The sequence below is a fragment of the Lycorma delicatula genome, chromosome 11, assembly GCF_047948215.1.
Source record: "Lycorma delicatula isolate Av1 chromosome 11, ASM4794821v1, whole genome shotgun sequence".
Taxonomy (NCBI): Eukaryota; Metazoa; Arthropoda; class Insecta; order Hemiptera; family Fulgoridae; genus Lycorma; species Lycorma delicatula.
This window is the reverse complement of record NC_134465.1, coordinates 78,597,104-78,616,248: the sequence shown is the minus strand read 5'-3', so window position 1 is coordinate 78,616,248 and position 19,145 is coordinate 78,597,104. Positions and strand designations below refer to the sequence as shown.

At 29.3% G+C, this 19,145-nt stretch overlaps 1 protein-coding gene across 3 annotated transcripts in view; it reads right to left on the bottom strand.

Annotated features, from left to right (window-relative positions):
- Window positions 1–221: 221 nt before the first annotated feature.
- Window positions 222–19,145, bottom strand: part of LOC142332545 (bridge-like lipid transfer protein family member 3B) — a 130,704-nt gene continuing 111,780 nt past the window's right edge. For 2 of the 3 annotated variants that reach the window (XM_075378999.1, XM_075379001.1), the window contains 4 exons: window positions 15,323–15,607; window positions 10,487–10,528; window positions 6,320–6,621; window positions 222–1,020 (listed from right to left, as the gene is read on the bottom strand). In XM_075378999.1, coding sequence (XP_075235114.1) covers window positions 879–1,020; window positions 6,320–6,621; window positions 10,487–10,528; window positions 15,323–15,607 — 771 coding nt within the window. In that variant the 3' untranslated portion in view covers window positions 222–878. The remainder of the gene's footprint in view (window positions 1,021–6,319; window positions 6,622–10,486; window positions 10,529–15,322; window positions 15,608–19,145) is intronic. The other variant, XM_075379000.1, reaches the window with a different exon arrangement.

The following is a 19,145-nucleotide window of genomic DNA, read 5'->3' as shown; positions in this document are numbered from 1 at the left end:
TCATTCATCTCATCCTTTGAAGCAATATCTAACGGTGATTCCAGAGGTTAAAAAGAAAAAAAAATCATACATTCTAAAATAGGCTGTAATTTTAGGAACTACAATTGGCAAGATGCTCCCAATTTTACATTACAAATCGACAGCAATTTCTCTATCTATAATGTTGTACCTCAGTTTTACTGTATTTATTTAAATAATAATAATAAAAAAATATATATATAGAAATTATAAAACAATTCTTATATTTCTTAAAAAAAACAAACATTTATAAAAAATATAAACAAACATAATATGGTAATATTTAAAAAAAAGGAAAAGAAAAAAACAGTTGTTTAAAAGTTTTTCTATCTACTACAGTGATAATATTTTGAGAAGTGTCTTGGACACAGAGGATCTTGAAATAGTGAGGGTAATTATTAATAAAATACATGAGACTACCCCCGATCACATTGCAAAAATGATCCTTGTTCACTAATTCATTACAACATCTCCTAACTGTCCAGGATACTAATCTTGATATTAAAACTATGATGTACAATATACAACAGGGTGTTTTTAAACGGCAAATTAATGAATCCTACTTACAATATATATTTATATATACTTGTATATATATATATGTTTTATCTGAGATATAAGACTGACTAATCAGATGACTGAACTGCTTCAATGTATATATATATGCAACCCTTTTTTTATTTTTTATTTTTTGGTTTTTTTCTTTTCTTCTTTTAATTAACGATAATAATAAAGCGAGCTAATGATATTAAATAGTTGCTAAGATGACAGTGATGGTTATTAACTCGCAAGCGACTAAAGATGACTGACTAGTGAGGCTTCTTATGCGTGCAACTACATTTGAAGCAGCAACATTGTTGCTATCTTTTAGCTGAACCAGACGATGTTTGTTGTTTTATACCACCACCTTGTTGTTCTTGTAACTTTTGTAACAGATCTAATAACGTTTGTTTTTCTTCTAATAATGTTGTAACGTTGTCTTGTGCGGCGCTCAGACAACTCCTGTGAAATAAAAAAAGTAAATAAACAAAAATAATTAAATAGTTTCTAATTACAAAGTATGCTGTGATATTAGCACAGTTTAATAATTAGAGATAAATGACAACAGTGGAAAAATTATTTTATAGAAAAAACTTAATTATCAGAACATGAAGTTGGAATCACTAACAAAGAATATATCTGCTGTTTGCAATGAATTTCCATTATTACCATCTTTTTTTTTTTTTACTTCAAAATTCCAGTTTTGTTTGAAATGTGTGCCATGGATGAACAAATCAGAAAATAAAAATTGTGCCTTGACACAATTTTTATTTTCTGATTTGAGAGCTTAAAACTGGTCGAATTCTCTCTTTGACATTAAAAAAGTATAAGTTACCTGTTATTTAAGTTGTGTGATGTTAAAATATGTAAATTTTTACAAGCATGTTATTAACTTAAATCAGGCAAAACAAGTGTTACCAATTTTCATCATAGTGTAAGACAGGTTCTGAAACAAAATCACTGATGCCTGAATTTACATTTATATGAAAATTAAACAAACGTTTTTAGCAGAAGGAAACGCTCTTTTAGATCACATAATAATTTTAATGAAACTTGGATTCCTCATTTTGGGCCGGAATCCAAACATTGGATTATGAAATGAAAGCATTGAAGTTCACCCAGCAGGAAAAAATTCAAAAAATATGTGACAGCTGATGTTTTGGAACTTCAAATCCAAAGTTATTATGATTATTTGTAAGAACAACACAATCAACAGCGAGCGAGAATAACTGTGAATGTTAGAAAATAAAGTGTAACCCGTAATAAGGAGAAAATGTACCGGTTCTTTCTCAAAAAGGTGCAATGAAATGCCTATCCACATATTGCTCAAAAGATATGGGAGGCTATTCAAAAGTAGAGTCAGGGAGGTGTTAACCACATCCAACTTACAGTCCCAAATACGCACCATCAGGTTTTCTTTTGTTTGGTCCTTTTAACGAGTTGGGCAACAATGAGTTTGTCAAGGGTGCAGTGCAACAATGGCCCAAACAGTGAGGTGAACAATTCTTTACTGCTTGATTAAGAAAGGTCAGAGATAGACGAGACAAGTGCCTAAATGCAGCTGGGGATTTTGCTGAAAAGTAGGCTAGTTTCACTGCCACTGAATGAACAATAATTTTTCTACAGTGATTGTCTGTTTATTGAATGACCCTTATATGTGTGTATTCTACTTTACATAAAATTTGTCTTACAAAAAATCAATAGTATATACGCTAATTATTCTGATATTTATTCTTTATTGGGGCAACCTTATAAGGTTTTGTAAGTCATGACTAATGGAGTTAAACATTAAAAATAATGTAACACAAAATAATAACATATAATAAGATCAAACAAAGATCCCACACTACTACACTCCAAAATTCATTGAAACCCCAAACTAATCAAAATAGAAGTAACAGACTAAAACCACAAAAAAAGAACACCTCTTCTACAATATTCTATGGTCTAGGAAAAAATATGGTGATAGTATTATAAACAATGGTTTATTATAACAGAGTTTAGATTCAATTTTACTTATTCAAAATAAGTAATAAATAATAGTGCGGAAAAAACTATCTGCAATTTTTTGCTATTATGATATAGCTTCAAATTTACAAGTAAAGACATCATGCACCTAGTAAACAGTTATACATTCAAATGACGTGTGAGGAATAGAAGAGCAGGAAATCAACTGACAAGTTATGTTCAAGACTTTTAATGTTTTTTAATGCTTGAAATTGCTCGGTTGGGCTTATTCAATTTTTAAGATATAGTAATGATCTATTTTTAGTTTCTAATTCAGTTACATTCTAGTGAGCCCTTGTACAATTAAGTGGTAATGTAAGTAAAATTAATGTGAGTTTATGTAGTACTTCACAGTGCAATATTTCACTTTAGAGATTTGCCATTAAAAATAATTATTTTTCACTTGAAATTCATTGTAACGACAGACATTTTTACACTAGGCTGTTTAATTATGTTTATTTTTGTATACCATGGGGTATTTAACATTAAATTGAAGAGAATTTTTTTGGGAAATGAATAATAATTAGTTTTAGAGGGGGTTATCATAGCAATGTGATTTTCTGTATAGGGTTTCAATGTAAACGAATAGAAAATAATGCAACAAATTTTTTTAAAATTATTCTGGGTAGTTGCTTAATATTATTACTTACTGTAAAACATTACTCACCAGAAATTGGCTGAAAATTTTTGATTTTCTAATCTATTGAAAATGCTACGTAAATTATTACACTTTTGCACATTGTATGAATCGACATCTTCTCTGTTAGTAAAAAACATACCATAAATGTACATAATACATTTTAGAATGTAAACAAATGGGAGAGAAAATATAATTTTTAGTTGACAAATTTATATCATTGATCAATCAATGGGGTAGCTCAATAATAAGCAAATTGCTTTTCTTTGCTATAAAAAAAGAAAAGAAAGCAAGGCTTGATATGATGATAATGTAGGTATTGTTTTTTTTTTACTGTTCTGTCTTTCACCCGATGGCCCAAGATGTAATACTATGTTTTACAGGGAGGAATCATAAATGTATTAACATTTCAAAATTATTAAAAACTTAGCAATTAAATTAGATACTTAAATTTTATTGATTTATTTATAAAGTAACAACTGGCTGACACCCGATAACAATTACTATGATAGACGAAAACAGATTTGTGTTTGTAGAAATGCCATGCTGATTGGAACTTGAACACAGAACGTTAAAAATTTGAAACATTTGTACATACATAATCACTCTGATCATCCCATGAAAATTTATAATCTAAAAAAACTAAAAATTTTGTACTGTGGGCAACATAAATACTACTTAATATCATTAATCAATATATTACCCGTACAATTAGCAACGGTAAATCTATCCTTGAAGAAGCCAATCATGTTCAAATTCACTCGTTCATTAATTTATATTTTTTTATTGGGTATTTCTTCAAGTGAGGATTTAAAATCACTACTGATTTCTAAAATTGTCATGTTTTCCAAAATATAAAATATGTTTGAATATTTTTTTTATATGATGATCAATATAATTATATTTATGTGCGTGTAAATGTTCTTGATAACATTTTTTAAAGTTTCTATCTGTTATTCTTATATATAATTTTACTCTCCACATTATGTTTTATAGACAACAATAACTGCTTTATAATAAATATTATAATTAAATAGATTTATTGTTACAATATTAGCAGCAGAGTAATAAATTTTATTTCACTAATAGAGAAAGTAATCGATTGTTAAAACTCAATTATTTTCTTTATTATAATAATTTTTTATAAGTCAATTTTAACACTCATATTCCTTTGTACTATTATAGAAATATAAATAAATAACTTGATCCACAAAGTACAGAATAAAATAAAATTAAATTAGGTAGGATGATATATATATATATATATATATATATATATATATATCATCGAATCTACTACGCCTGCTTTGTCAAAGCACCTAAAACAAGATTTTAAAAGCAGAAAAAGTAAACAGTACTGACATCCTCATTTATCATCATCATCCAAAAACCATTTATGGTGATGAAACTGTTGACTGAAGTACTGTGAGTAGGTGGGCGATAAAATTTCTTGCTTCAGAATCTAGTAAAGCATATACTAAGGATGACCTTACAGTGATTGACCGATATCTATCTGATGAAAAGTACCAAAAGGAATAGGATGAATCGATTCAAAATGACTATCACAGCACACTGCTGATAGGACTCCATTTGATAGGAATATCAAAAGAACAAATAAGACAATTACTGTACAGCTGAGCTACTGTAAAATCTGTTTGTGGTAGGTGCCAGGTAAACTCGTTGAAAAGAAAAAACAACTAAAGGAATGTAGAGAACAGTTTCTGAAATATAATTGTGATGAGGTGATCACTTCCTTCCTAATACTTTGATATGAATTCAAGCATATAATTATGATCCAGAAGAAAAATGGCAGAGCATAGAATATTACCGCTATAGTTCTGTCAAAAATATTCAAAACACAGCCCCTATAAAAAAAATTCTCTATACAGCGTTCTGGGAATCCAGACACATGTATGTGACCTATTACCTGGAAACCAGGTCCTCTGTAAAATTAGGAGATATTTTATGTGTGTGTGTGTGTGTGTGTGTGTGTGTGTGTTGCATTGACAATCCACAGAGTCTATAATTCTTCAAAATAATAATACTTAGCCACATACATCATACGGAGGCTCATGTGAAGTTGAAATATGAACCTATTCCACATCCTCCATACTCATTAAATTTGGTTCCTTTCAATTTTTCTGCAATAAAAGAGGGATATTAAGAGTATTCATTACAGTAGATGATAAACTGGATGCAGTGAGGTTATTTATGGGTTAAAGAAAGACCACCAGCATTCTTTATTGATCTAATGGGAAAACTAGTTCACCATTTTGAAAAATATTTAGCTATATATAGTGACTATGTAGAAGAATAAATGTAACATTTTACAGCAGATAAAATGTAATTTTGTGCCATATTTGCTTCATTTGGCTATCTTTTTTTATTTGTGAGTTGTGAATGACATTTCAGCCACCCCTCGTATCTTGTTAAAAATTTGGCATTACATAGTGTTTAAGCACATTCTGATGAATGATGCCCTTTATAGTAGGTTGAGCAAAAAGCAATTTTGATATGTTTTCTTAAAGACCTTAAAGCATCAAAAATATTTTGTTTGGCAGTTGCATACATGTTGCATTATTTCACTTGGATCGTATGCACTGTGCAATCTACATTATGATCATTTATTTTACTTATAAGATTAAAGTTTTTTAGTCATTAATAAAAGTTTCCCCATTTGAAAACATATTCTATCAATTTTTTCGACAAAATTAATGTAATTTTTTTGTCATCGTCATTCGAGCTTGTAACACAATTATAATCTATAAGGCTGTTTTTATTATGAGAAATAAACAATTATTCTTTGAAATGGTTTTCTGAATTTCCAAGAACAACGGTTTTGATCAACACTAATGAAACCGATAACAGAACACGGTCTGTCCCTGCACATTTCTCTATGATGACTAAGGCTCAATGTAAAGTTTATGCATTAACATACTGCTCAGTGGATGCATTAAAAATGAACTAGGAAGCATTAAAATTAAAAATATCAGGGCTGTAACAGGGTTTTTCTTAATACTAAATATTACTTTTTTTTACAACTACACCCTGTACTGTAAAGATCAAAGGTAATAAATAAGACCATATATTATTTATCGATTATAAAAACAGAATTACTTTAAAAACTGTGCTTCCTCTTCGCAACGTCTTAAATAATGATTCTCTTCATTTAATTTCTCCATAGCTGCTAGACGTCTTCTAAGCTGTTCATTTTCAGATATAAGCTGTAATGTTTCAGCAGACTGTTGGGGTGTAGTCGTCTGTTGCGGTGTAGGTTCAACATGAAACACACCATCTTGTCCTCGAGATACTCTTAACCGGGTAACATTAACATCAATCGGGATATTACCAGGTGATGTTATATTTGGTACTGTTTGATGGTCTTCTTTCATATGCAGACGTACATTTTCCATTGATATCTGTAACAGGAAATATAAAATTTAACCGATATATTTTTTTAATAATAAATAGTATATAGTTCAAGAATTTAATTTTCAATTTTTCCTCAACTGCAATACAGGCGTGTGTGGAGCAATTAACTTAACACATCTGTATGCAGTCCCTCTTGGTTCAACAATTTTTTTAAGTTTTTGTATAAACTCAATTGTAAAAAAACCATTTACTTTTTTGCAATCTTCCATCGGTGTAACATCTCCATCTCTAATCTAAAAGTTCTGGTTTTTAATCCTGTTTATAGCTGATATTTCATTTGTAATAAAGATTTTGTACCATAATTCCCATGTAAAGCATTAAGTTTTATGGTCCACTTATATATTCAGACAACAAACATAACTAACAGACAATGATTTCATTAAGAGTCTCAGGTATAGCAAAATGTATGCATTTGTCCCTATTAGTTGACTGCCAAGGTTAGTTATTTTTAATTATTGTTATTATTATTATTATATTTATAAATTTAGGCATTTATAATATGTAAACAAAGTTAAATTATGTTAAAACTACATAAAAACAAACTTAATTATTGGTGTATAGTACCAGTCTGTGTGAATGTGTGTGTTAGTATATGTGAGTGACAATCATATCTGACTGGATACCAGGGTGCCCCAGACATATGCCAATGGATGAGCATAACAAACAAACTTTGGGAGAACACTGTAATGGAAAAGTCTGTGTTTGTGAATATTTGGCTGGTTGTCATGTAAGAAATGAAAACGTAAAAAAAATACACAAAGAAACACTTTATTTTTATAAGTATTTTCAAAGAATATTTGCTGTATTTATCATGTGAGGTGTCAATTGTTAAGCTGTCGGCAGAACGGCGACTACACTACCGATGGGCATGGGATGCCATGCAGCTGTGAGGTGTAGCGGCATCTCGACAGTGGTTTATTGTGGTGAATGTCACACGGGACTCTGCGATGGAGCTGAGTGGGAGTAGGCGATCAATCCGCCTCTCCCTGGTAGACCAGACCAGAGTCCGTCATTAACCTAAGTCAGGGGTTTATTTCAAGCTTATGCTGAGTTCACTAAGGGAACTAAGACCAAATTTTGTTGTTGCGATCAACATGTTTGGTGGTATATTGTATTTTGCCTCGAATTACAAGACATTCACTAATTGGCTCATAACAAGTAGAACTACCTACAGCGAAGGCAATAAGCTGAGTTATTTAATCACCGATGCAAATGTCTACAGAGAATTGGCATCGGTGGCATCCCAACAAGGCCAAGTTTATTACTATGAGATGTAAAAAGTCAGAGGGTGATAGACGACTCCCGTTAAAGCCCAACAGGGCAAGGAACAGTGGAGAGGGGGGACTGGAATATCAGTAGGCGGGTGTCTTCCCCTATGGGGTTGGGATGTATTTATCATGTCTGTTGTGTCCACTGTTATTGCAGTGTTTTTATTATACCTGAAGGATCAGGTATGATAAAAAAAAAGTATTGAGAATTCCTAATTCTACATGCTACGTCTTTTTGACTTATTTTGTCTTTTCTCCAAACAATGTCAGCAGTGTCTATATTGTTTATCAATTTTTTCAGTTATATTAAATGTGTAGTTCAGATTTGGCCACCGAGTAATTAGGACTTTTATTATTAAGAATGGGTATTTAATTTGTTTGAAAATAATGAAACAAAGGATTTGCATTAAATTTTGCGTTAAAAATGGAATAAAGTCGAATGAAATGGTGAAGATGTTAGAGGAGGCTTTTAGTGAGGATATTATGTCAACACAAAGGGCTTAGGTGATGGAAATGACTATTAAAGAAGTTGCTCTAATAAATGGGAATCTCTTACGGTTCATGTAAACAATCTTTAATTACACTCTGGGTATGAAATGAGTATAGTAGCAAAATTTGTTCCAAAACTGTCGAATTTTTAACAAAAGCAATACTGTAAAACAATTTTTACTTGACATCGCTGAGATTCAGAATTGTTCAAATGTGTCATAATAGATAACAAAATGTGGGTATAAAGTTATTTATGATATTGAAACGAAGGTCTGATCGTCCCTGGAAAACTAAGAAAAAATTGCATACTGAGTTTGATATGACATGTTTTTAAGGATTAAGGTCTCCTTCCTTTTTTTTAGTTTGCAATGATCATTGTCCATTATGAATTCAAACAACAAAGCTGAACGGTCAACAAACAGTATTCCTTAGCAGTTTTATGCCGCTTACATGAGGCAATTTGCAGAAAATGACCATAAATGCAGATAAAAAATTCTTGAAATTTGTACCACCCAGCTCATACTCTGATATTAATTCATGATTATTTAGCGAAAAATAACCATACTGATGCCACAGCCTTTGTATTTTTCAGACATGAACCCTGTGACTTTTTCTTGTTCTCATTAATTAAGAGAACATTAAAAGGAAAATTACTGGCAACAATAAATGAAAAAAAAAAAAAGTTAAAAGACTTAAGGCTATGCCAAAAATGCTTTCCATAAATGTTTTAAAGATCGAAAGAAACGCTGGCATAAGTTTGTCACAACTCTGGAGGACTACTATGAGAGGACAATATCAATATTAAAGACTTAGAAAATTCTTTTGAAAAAAATTAAAATTTTTATTTTTTAGTCACATCTAATGTATATATATATATGGATTTTTACTAAGTCTAAACTTCAATAATAGGCACTTCAGCACTAATTAAATTTTTGGTGAAATTCCTGTGGAGGAAATAAAAATTTTTGACAATCTCAACAATGTTTTCCCTTAATTTTAATTTTCCTGGTAAGGAAAAGTAACAATTAATCCGCAGGGGAGTTTCTCTCATCAGGGTAGATGATAATCTTTACCAGGACAATGCATTAACCCATTCAGACAAAATGTTTATCATAAAATGATGAGCAGGCTATTTTTTATTTGAGTACCACATATTTAAGAATAGTTAGTATTTTGTTGGTTAGAATATTCCCAAAAAGTAACTAAATACTGTAGGAAGTCTTCTTAATTAAAAAAAAAATTAAGTAGACAAATTACATGTTTTAAATTCTTTGTATAATAATAACAACATATATATATATTTAAAATTATTTAGTTTCACTAGACTATTTTATCAACAAACTACACGAATTCCAACTTTGCTGTTAAATTGTAGTACATTCTTCTGAAAAAATCCTAATAGAAAGAGAATAAAGCATTTACATGGTTGGAAATCACTGTTAATAGAGGGAGAAATAATTGAATACAATACTTTCTATTTTTGACACATTGTTCATCATAAAATGTACAGTAGCAATTTTAAATGACGTTAACTTTAACAGCAAACAAAAGATGGGCGTTCCCAGTTGGTATTTCTGGTTCAACATTTTCAGGATTATCCACCTATAAAATTTACTGAATGAATTATCATTATGCAGTGAATTAAACTAGTAATAATAATTTGATCAGAATCAATTATAAAATTTACTTTCTTTGCATCTTTCTTCCCTCATCCTTTATTTATTTTCTATAGCACTATAAAAATAATTGAAAGATAAAGTGGAATAATATATTTAAATACAAAAATCAATAAACAAAGAAAGAGGAGACATGGAGGAGGGGATTCAGCATAACAATTCCTAAAGTGAGTAAGTAAGTAATATATAAAAATATATTTATGGAAATCAATGATGATTTAATCTTAAATAGTTTTAAATTATTACTTTAGACAATATTTATACACTGTATACTTATATATTAATTACTTTTAATTAAAATTTTATTTTTATATTTATTTAATATTAATTTTATTATTTTTTTTTTTTTTAATAAAAAAATGTAATATTAAAAATAAAAACAAGTTGTTTACAGAATTTCATTTTTTAAAATTACTTGCCGTAAAATCCATACATGTTTGTCGATCAATATAATGTTTAATCTGTAATAGAATTATGAAATAAAAAAATTATTAATAATTTAGTTTGCATAGATACTGAAGATTAAATATTATAGAAACCAAAATAAAAAAATTAAATTTCTAATTGCCAATCTCCATGGAGGAGTGATAGTGTCTCACCCATTCGTCCAAGGAAAGATCCTGAAACCAGCACCTAGATGATACGATAAACAAGGCATTCTTCATAGGCTACAAAATTCTATTTCCTTATTTTCAGTACAAGCTTCAAAAGCTTCTGTGGTTAATTATTCATCAAGCAAAAAATGAAAATCTAACTTAATTAAGTTTTAAAAATAAAAAAAAATTATGCCTTCATAAAAATCCTCCACCACGATCACCCAAAAAATTTACTTAAAATTTTCTACTACAGTATTATGTTTTTACTTTTAAAAAAATCACCTAATTATATTTGTATGATTTAAAGTTTTACAATATTTACAGTATTTTATAAAAAAAAATTAATAAACAAATTGATATTATTACACCGCAATAACAAAATTATTTTAAAAACACCAATATCAAGATCAGTTCAGAAAATAACCGACTATCTTTAATTACGTGCTAACAGAGATATTTAGTGAAGTGCAGTTGGTAGCTACTTTGTTTTGCATAACCTCCTCTGCAACAACATGTTTAGTTTTCGTGTTATTGTTATTTAAATGCAACTTGTTTAAGTGTTAGTAGTGATTTTTGTAATAAGGAATTATTGGGAGCGACAATACAACATTAATTTTTACGTGAAACTGGGGAAAACTTTCACAGGAAACATTTCAACTTTTGAACCAAGCTTACGAAGATGATGCTCTGGGTTGTATACAATGTTGCAAATATTGATCATCAGTGGATTGAAGATGACACTTGACCAAGAAGGCCTTTGACTTCTCCTGACACCTACATTCAGAAAATCAACCATCTGGTACATGCAAATCACTGATAGATTGTCAGAGAAGCTAATCTCTTCTGTGAGATTAGCATCTCAATTGGATCAAAATCTGCAAAAAGAGACCACAGTTAGCAAGAAAACTCACGGTTCTTTCACCATGACAATGGGCCTGCAGACTCAGCTTTGTCAATTTGGTGCCAAAGTTAGACGACTGTCCTCCCTCAACCACCCTACTCACCAGACCTGGTTCCTTGAGCTTTTTCTTATTTTTGAAATTAAAATCACTGATGAAAGGGCACTGTTTTGAGACTATTAATGACATTAAAGTAAATTCGTCACAGACCTTAAAGGCCATTTCAAATGAAGCTATCCAGGGTGGTTTCATGAAGGGGAAACTCCGCTGAGAAAAGTGTGTGAGTAGGAGAGGGGAGTAATTTGAAGGGGACAAGGACCAATAATCTGTAAAATTAATAATAAAGATAAAAAAAAATAAAGTTTGGTTATTTTCTAAACAGATCTTGTAAACAATATTTAAAAATTTCTAAGTTACATATTTATTATTATTATTATTATTATAATACGCTTTTATTTAATTCACCCTTCGTGTCTGTCATTCTGTTAGCAACAGAATGGTAAAAAATTTGCCATCAATTTTTAACCTATTTCCTGATAAGCTAGTGAACTTAAAATTAGCATATACATTCACTATGAGTGACAATGCAATGTGGTACAAATATTTTTCATGGAAAAAATGTTTTCACTAGAAACTTATATTTTTCAAAAATATATGATTTCAAATATGTATACTCAAAATTGGTTGAGAAAGGGTGAGTGTGTATATGTTATCTGCTAATCTGGTTTTGGTGCTACTGTGTTGATTTGCTCGATTCCTCAAAGGTGTGCATTCAATCAGCTCTGTTTCTAGAGACATGTTCATAGTAGTTCTTGTCTGAATTGAATTTTTACAGAACATTAATCTGATTTGGAAATGATATAAATGTTCATATTCAATCTACTTTCTTGCTATTCAGATGTTTCTACTAGTCTTACTTGTGAGTGATACAAATGATCACATTTGTGATCATAAAACACAAGCTACCATTACGTTACTGTTTTGAATCTGAAACAACTACTGTTTCTGATAAACATTGTTTTGATTACTTTAATCTTCTGTCACACTATTCATGTATTCTTTTAACTCTTGATTTTTTATCTAGATTATTTTTCTTCAAAATTTTCATTATTAATTTTTCCTTGTCATTTTATGAATTTTTTCTTATTAGTTTATGAAAAATTAACATTTAACTTAATAATTTCATTTACAACAGAAAATTATAAGTATTGATCTATTTTAAAATTATGCTCTGAGTAATCAGAAAATTTTTGTTATAAAATAATTTTTTAATTGAATAATTTTATTCATATCTAAAATGATGACAAAAGTTTCAAAGAAAACTTTCTTTGTTTATAAACAAAAAAATTTCAATGGATTCTTTAAGTTGGGAAAATAGGATTACATTAAGTAAGCGAGGATAAGGGACCAAGAAGTAAATGTAAAAAAATTACTAATGCAAGAATCAATAGGCAAACAAATGCGATTAAAAAAAATCTGAATAAAAAGCATAATACTTTCAAAATTATTAATTGGCATCCCTGTAAACAATTTAACAGCTGATTGACAACTATTTTAACATATATAACAAATGTTATTCATTCAAATTGTGCATTTTCCAGGTGGGTTGACCGGTTCAAATATGGCTGAATAATTTCGATAACCAGAATGAAGGACAATCAATTGGGTTTAATTTTAAACTAGCTTTTGAATTTCATGTTGATGAACTATTCACAGGGACAGACAAAATAAAATAGAAACGATTCCTAAAAGTTATGATGTATATGTAAATCAACTCACTTATAAGAAACTGTGTTAATTTAAATATGCGCAAGAGTGGTTCCAAGTTAAAATTAGTGACAATCATAAAGAAACCAATTTATACTCTTTTTTTATGGCCTACTATGTTTGATAATCTTAGGAGGGTTAATTTGAATCAATATGTACCAGAGGATCTTAGTCACGCCATGTTAGAATTATATCACCTATCTAGGCTAAGATGAGTGATATAAAATGCTTCTCGCATGAAAAACTGGATACTTTCTCTTTTCTGCATGCCTAAACTTTAGAAAATTTGTTGAACTGTGCCTCTAAAAAAAAATATTGTAACAGAAAATTATTAAATTTCTAATGAAACAGCTTATTATTGATTATTATGTGAAATAATCAGGCTGGAAAAAGTCATTGGAAAATTACTGAAAAAAATCTTGACTTTCACAAAGCTATATTATTTTGCCATTTTTTATTTTTCAATTTTTGTTTTCTTAATTATTCCAAATTTCAACAATAAAATTTTACAAATTACATCACAAACTGGTATACTGTTTGATATTATGTTTTAAAAAAACAATAAATATTTAAAAATAGAGATTTATTGCCTACTTTGTGTATGGATACAAGTAAAAAATGGATTGTACTGGATTTTCAAAAAGATGTTTTACTTTGTTGTTTATTTTTTAATTATATACTATTACAGTAAATTCAAATATATTTTCTACTGAAATTGTGATAATTTCAGTATTTATTATTTTTTTGATTCTGTTATTCACTTTGTACATCTTTATAATTCAATTCTATTTGTACGTTTCATTTGAATAATAAGTAAATAAATAAATCCAACTATAATAATAAAGAAACCAAATTTCAAAACTGTAATGAATTTAAATAATGTTATTTTGTCAAAGAACAAAACAAACAACCATATTTTCCGTATGCCATGTCACACGCCTAAAAATCATAACAGACAAAAATTTCATACTACCGATATCAAAATTACTGATACTACTTTTGAGAATCAAACGGGCAAACAAATGAAAGAATCCCGGTCCTCTAGTAGGAAAAAATAAAACCAACCTTTTGGGGTGCTAAGGTTAAAATTTTTTGTGATTTTTTTAAGAGCAGGGTGCTACAAATAACCAACACTGAAAAAATATGTTTGCAAGTAAAGATGAATCCTGTGATATTTAAAAGATTTATAGAGAAAAAGAGTGACTTTTCTTGAGTATATAATGTCTGTTTGTATAATGCAAAATCAATACTTGAAACTAGTGAAAAATTTTGCCGGGTGGTTCTTTCACAGCCAGGTTATGTCCAAACATTGTTCCTATCAGGCTCCTCTTTAAATTAAGGAGTACTTTAATGTTGAGTCAGGATTAAGACACCAAAGATTTTGTATATTTATTTTATTAAAAATAAATATACAAAAGAGGCTCAAAAGACAAGAAATTTTTACTGTTAGCACACAGAACGACCAGTGATGAAAAAAGTATACAACTTACAACAGAAGCAAGGGATTGTGTTAAAAAGAAGATAACATTTAATTTATTAAACGAATCGTATTAAAACAAAATTTACTTATCTCTATGCTCATTGATCCTTATATAACAATGAAATCCATTTCTAGTTATCTTTTCATAAATGTAATTCTTGTAAGTCTGCCCCTAAAATATTCATTGTCAGTCTCTTTGACAGAGAAAGAATTCTTCCTTTACCAAACATCCAGAAATAAGAAGAAAACAAGAGATTGAAGGAATTACAACTGACCGTTCAATGAGGATATTGAACAGAAAGGTTAGGATGGTATGGATATCTAAGAAGGACCTTAAGGCAGTAATGGAGTGGGAAGTGGAGGGAAGAAGAAAACATAGAAGACTGGCAATAAAATCAATTTTCATTGGTTTTGGAGTGTTATGTCTAACTTTCAAGTGTGGCTAAAAGATGCTGATAAAAGATAAGCAGAAAGAAAATAGGGAAGAAATTCCTCTTCATAAAAATTACTTACCTCCATCGGTAAAGGCTGTGATATCACTTCATCCTCGACCAGATCGGCTAAACCAGACAAGGTACTTAATGATAACTCAAGTTCCATATTATTAACTTTAAGAGTTAATAAATCATTAAACCAATTTTCATTATTAGTACCAAGCCACAAATGTGGACTTTTTGGTGTTACTGAATGATCTAGACGTGCTTTAACAACCGGACCTCTACCGGTAGTAGCTACCATAATTCCAGACCGTCCTTCACAACCTTCTTCCCATACTCTTGCTCTTGTACTAAATTTACTCTAAAAAATTAAATAAAAACAAAACAATAATTTCACATTAAATGTTACATGAAGAAAAATAATATTACTTATCCGTATTTCATAATGTAAATAATTGTACCGATTAATTGTATGAAGGCAAAATAAATCTAATAAATGTTTTCAATTATATAGTGTGATGTTCAATTTATACATGTACTGTTTTTCCAAGATAAATATTGTCTATGATAAAATGTTTTCCTGTGACAAATATTTGCTCCCAAGACTGTGTTTTTAATTTACTGATCCCCAGTAAAAAGTAAATTTTAAAATGGATTACTATTAACACTAAAATAAACGCATCATAACAAGTAACAGAATAAACTTGTTAATTTTTGAACATTCGTTTACAAATATAAATATGATATTTATACATCAGTACATTCAAAAATTTATTATTTATAATCTGTTATATGACTTTAGTTACAAAGTATACACAGTAGATTCTCACTAGGACAACTCTTGTTCAAGCAACAATCTTGTCTGTATAACCAAAATTTTATGAACATAACCATTTAAAAAGTGCGAGTATTACAAGAGTAATTTAAAAAAAATCTTTTATGCATGACATTCACTAATATGAAAATGTCATTAAAATGTCCTTTTTATTGTGTAAAAGTATATTTGACGTTCTTAATCAAACTCATTATTATATAGTGCTGTAATAATTACATTCTTCATTCTAATTCAACACTTCTTTATCCTCGATAAGGATAAAAATGTAAACTTTTGGAGAAGAATAAACTATTTTAAAGAGTATGTAAAATACGACAAAAAAATTAAACTTCTGGAGTTTTATATTATCATCAAAACTTATGTGGGATACCAAAAAGGTAAACATTAGAATAAATTGATCGGTACACAAGATTATCAAAATGACAGAGGTTCCGTTAATTTTCAATTAGTTTTTAAGGAAGCATGTCAAGCCTTAAAACAAGTCTACATGACTTGATAATTCTATATCGGAACATAATATGTGTAGGATAACATGTGATAGTACAAAAATTTATAACTTTTTTTACTGAAAATTTTTATTTTTTTTTATTTCCTCAGAACAATAACTGATTAAGATATCACCGTTAGAAGTGTGCATTGAGTATGAGGACCACCTTCTCAAAGCCCTTTAAACTCAAAAATTTAAAAATAGAAGGGCTCAAGGAAACTGAACTTACATGTCTTGCAACCCTTGAAATTTCCTTCAAAATGATTTTTTGAGCGATTGGATAGCTTAAAAATTAAGGAAGTTATTGTTGAAAAACCAATCGCATTTTTTCAGTGACATTTTCAGAACATGTAAATTTTAATCATAACGCCAGTTTGTAAGGTTTGGGATATTGCAATAAATTATAAGTTACATTAACAACTGTAAAAAGTTTATAATTCATTATAAATGCACCATTAAAACATTTTAAGCTGTTGAAAACTAAGTTTTTTTTATGATTAGGATGGATTCTAAGGATTGCAAAGTTGTAACATCGTAAATTATGTTTCAGATTATGGAAAAATGTTTATTCTACACATTTGAATGATTTTGAGCTATAAACCACAAATTTGACAATCTGTAATGCACTTAATCTATTATCTACATAAGTATATTTGTATCGTTGTAAATAATGAAACGTAGATGTAAATATTAAGGTAAAATTAAACAAGTTTCAATAATTAATAAACAAATAATTTGTAAATAGTTGATTAATGGAGAAAGTTCATTTATAGTAAATATATAAATTTTCACATTCACTTAGCTTCCAAAAATGCTCTGGTAAGTGAGATTTCTCTACAACTTGCCTTAGCTTCTGATGAAATGAGTGTTTTAGAAAAATTGTATTATTTTGAGTACAGTTATGCAATATTTTTAATTTTAAACACATTAGAATCCTGAATACAAATTTTTCATGTAGCATATAAACAAAATCTGTTAAATAGTTCCTTATAACAGAAGATACAGTTCAAATGTTAAATGAAAGAACTACAAAATATGAAAATAGATAAGGAGTAAAAGGCAAATGAGTAATAATTAAAATATAAGGGGCGGCTGAAATGTAATAAATACTGCATGAATTTTTCTCAGGCTACAGATTCCATGTTCCCTAGTCTTTTCAGTCCCATATTTATCTGTGAAACCAGTCAAAAGAAAATGTTTTCAAGAAAAACACATAAACATTGAACATGTTACAAAAAATAATGAAGAAAACATTGACAATTAAAGCGGAGAAACACATGAAAGGTAATCAAAACTTGAAAAAAAAAAGTTGAGACCTGCATCAACTTTCAAGGTGGAGATTTTCAACATTTGTTGTGAAATGCAAGTAAAAAATTACTTAAATTTGAAATCACTGTGTTATTTCATTTATTATACAAATTGGTTTTTGACATCAGAGGAATAATTTCAAACACATGCTGTCTAATCTTACAAATACTTTTTATAACTCTCTGATTAGATGAATTGAGTACTAGTTGTTGAGGTAAATGGACCTTTGTTCAGGACACTTGTGAGCTTTGTGCTGAATTTTTAGTTGCGTTCAACTATTTCATGCATAAGTGTTGTCAAACTGTGCATGAAATTTCTAACTACAGTAGTGCATGTGCTAGTTTGGTGTAGTATGAATAAATTATTTAATGTTTTTTTTTTATTATTATTTTTTTATTTAGTTTGCATTAAAAAATTGAATAGCAGTGTTCGTAAAATTTAATTATTGTAATAACTTGTTTACTGTGAACAGTATGTTAATGGTAAACAATTAGTAGTTGTAATTATAATTTTAACTATTTTCCTCAACTTCTTGGGATAAGGTGACTGCAGTGTGTATTATTTAATTAACATCTGTTTTGAAAGTGCTTATACTCTGCTTTCTTATGTAAGCTGATTAAATATTATATATTTAACCTTTTGAGGACCAGACCTTATCGGGCTTATTAGTGTTATGTAGTGAAGAGATGAGGTTATGAGAGTTAGATCTTACCCAGGAAGTTGCTATCACATAACTTCAAGAGCACAGCAAGTTCCTAAATAGAAGTCTTTCATTATATAATATATATATATATATATATATATTAATGGATATATGTGGGTATGTGTATGTTCCAGTATAACTCTGGAATGCCTAGAGCAATTTCAACCAAACTTGGTAGACAAATGATTTACTATCTGGAAAAAATATAATGGGGTAAGACACACCCAACAACCCTAAGATTGTTGGTGGGAAGGGGGAATGTAATAATAATAATAAAAAAATATCAATATTAATGTCAAATCCATATTTTTCAGGATTGCTAGGCTGATTGGTGACAAACCTGATGATATTTAAGTCCAACTTTAGTTGAATAGAACTTTGTAGACCCTTCTAGAAGGAAAAGACAGAACTCAGTATCGGTAAAACTTTCTGGAAATTTTTAGAAATCATTATGTCCCTGTTTCGGATGCACTTTTGAGAAGATTCCAACACCCACTTGAATCTTATTCCAACACCCACTTGAATCTTAGATGGTTGTATTTAAGGGAAGCTACTTGAGCAATGCC